The 2,138-nt window shown below is 35.7% G+C and overlaps 1 protein-coding gene across 1 annotated transcript; it reads right to left on the minus strand.

Moving 5' to 3' along the window:
- Positions 1–531: 531 nt before the first annotated feature.
- Positions 532–1,595, minus strand: LOC106337617. The gene is made up of 3 exons (XM_013776722.1): positions 1,293–1,595; positions 1,031–1,225; positions 532–942 (listed from the first exon to the last, which is right to left on the minus strand). The coding sequence occupies exons 1-3, from the start codon at positions 1,518–1,520 to the stop codon at positions 775–777; spliced, it is 591 nt and encodes a 196-aa protein (XP_013632176.1). The 5' UTR covers positions 1,521–1,595; the 3' UTR covers positions 532–774.
- Positions 1,596–2,138: the final 543 nt, after the last annotated feature.

Below are 2,138 nucleotides of genomic sequence, written 5' to 3' on the forward strand. Positions count from 1 at the left end.
AAAAAAAAAAACTCTGTTTTGTTGTTCGCAGTGATGTGTTGTTCTATACAGTATTGATAAATATTTCTTGTGTGTAACGTTTGTTCTCCGTGCCATTATTAGAGTAGTTGCATCCACTTTTACATCTTATCTTTTCTCCTTTGTTTGCCAAGTAGCATAACTGCATAAAGAGGCTTCTCAGATGTTAGAACAAAGATACCAAGGCTTAGAAATGTGGAGTGGATGATATTAAACGGTTTTCATGAGAGTCCACAACAAAACTCTCATTAACAGCAAGACAGTTCTTGTGGAGAAACATTAGTAGAACAAAATACTATTGTTATTTGGAGTGTTTTAAATGCAACAACACTAAACAAAGAACAAGGTTTTTCCTAATTAGCCAGATCATGTCGGAGTCGAGCAAGCAAAAGAAGTATTAAATAGTGAGGAATGACAGGGATAAGTACTGGAACAACAAACATAAGCAACAGAAAAATCGACCGTTGAAAGTGGGTGTTGAAGATGGTTGTTTCGTGACCATTTTCATGTACATAACAGAAGCACACACAAAGATCCTTGGAACCATACACGACGAACATGGATGAAGACTACTAGTCTAACCACTGCCGAGCGGTAAAGTCAGTAAATTACAGTTCTCAAATGGACAAGTCTAAAGAAGTCGCACAACTTGGATTCTGCCACTCTTTGATTCATACTCACGAGATGTTAAAAACTCTTTGTAGACAGAATTAATTATTATCCAGTAATATGTATATATAAACAAAAAGGAAAAGACTATTCATCATCCTTCTCCTTGTCAACTTTCTTCCCAATCCAATTAGCAACAATAGGAGTCAAAGCCACCGTGGGAGGAAACCTTATGGGAGAAGCAGCTTTATGCGCTGCGTAAGCCAAAGCAAAGGCTCCCACTTTCTCTCCCGTCTCATTCGTCGAGATCCCAACCTTTGAAAACAAAACAAGAGCTATAATTACTCAAATTCAAGAACAAGAAACACATAAAGTTTAGTATAAAAGAAGATAAAAGGAAAACCTTGAGAAGGAGAGCTTGAACATCAACACCAGAAGTGACGAGAGCGTAGCAGAGCGAGAAGGAAACGAGGGAAAGGGTGATGGATGTTGCTAGGTAAGCACCGCCGTACTTTGCAAGTAACTCCTTAGCTTCATCTGTTTTTGACTTCTTCTTCTTCTCCTCTCCATCACTTTCTTCGTCCTTTGAGCTCAATATCTGTATTGTTCATTTCAAAAATTGTAAACATATGATCATCCAAGAAGATTGAAGATAAGAAAGAGACCTTCCATAGACCAACTTCGAGTCCATATTTCTTGGTAACTTCCTCAGGAGAGGGCGGGGAAGTGTTCTTCTCCTCGGCTTTCTCTCGGACGGCTCTGCATCTGAATTTCTTCGTATTGGACTCCGACGAAGTTTGGATTGAAGAGAAGAAGAAGAATCGAGTTTTAGTGTCTCTGGTGTTCCACAAGGAAGACGGAGTCGACGAAGGGACTTGCAGAATCATCGCCATCGTTTAATTTGTTTTCAGCCACCAAAAAACTAAGAAGTCAATCGTTTCCTTTACCTCTCTTATTGTTTGTTCTTTCTGTACACACATATCTTAGCTTTTTATCTAATTATTTAATTTAAACAAAGTTAATTTTTTTTATTTATCAAGTTAATTAAAATTAGTGTTAATCATCTGGAATTTAGAAGATGCCTTGCAATACTGGGAGTACAGAAGAACAAAAAAATGAGGAGGTAAACGAATATCCACGTCCCTGGGATAAATTAAGCGGATGAGGTTGTTTTCGTTTTCAAACACTCAACACACGTACCACTAGAATGCAGGCCAAGTCGCCACACCATACATCGCACCAAACCCACAATATATACATTCTCTCTCTGTACTTTTTGTTTCAGATACATTTTCTATATATATATTATACACTTAAAGTATATTATAAGGGTAAATCTTTTAAATAACCTTTTATTTTATTTAAGATGACAAAGTATATTTGATTAAAAAGTTAAATAACAATTATAGTCTTATTAACAATTTTAATTAATTAATTATTAATTATAGAAAATAAATAAATACTTAAAATTTTGAAAATAATAAAATCAGAAATATTTTAACCCAACCCCC

Source organism: Brassica oleracea, chromosome C4, assembly GCF_000695525.1.
Source record: "Brassica oleracea var. oleracea cultivar TO1000 chromosome C4, BOL, whole genome shotgun sequence".
Taxonomy (NCBI): domain Eukaryota; kingdom Viridiplantae; phylum Streptophyta; class Magnoliopsida; order Brassicales; family Brassicaceae; genus Brassica; species Brassica oleracea.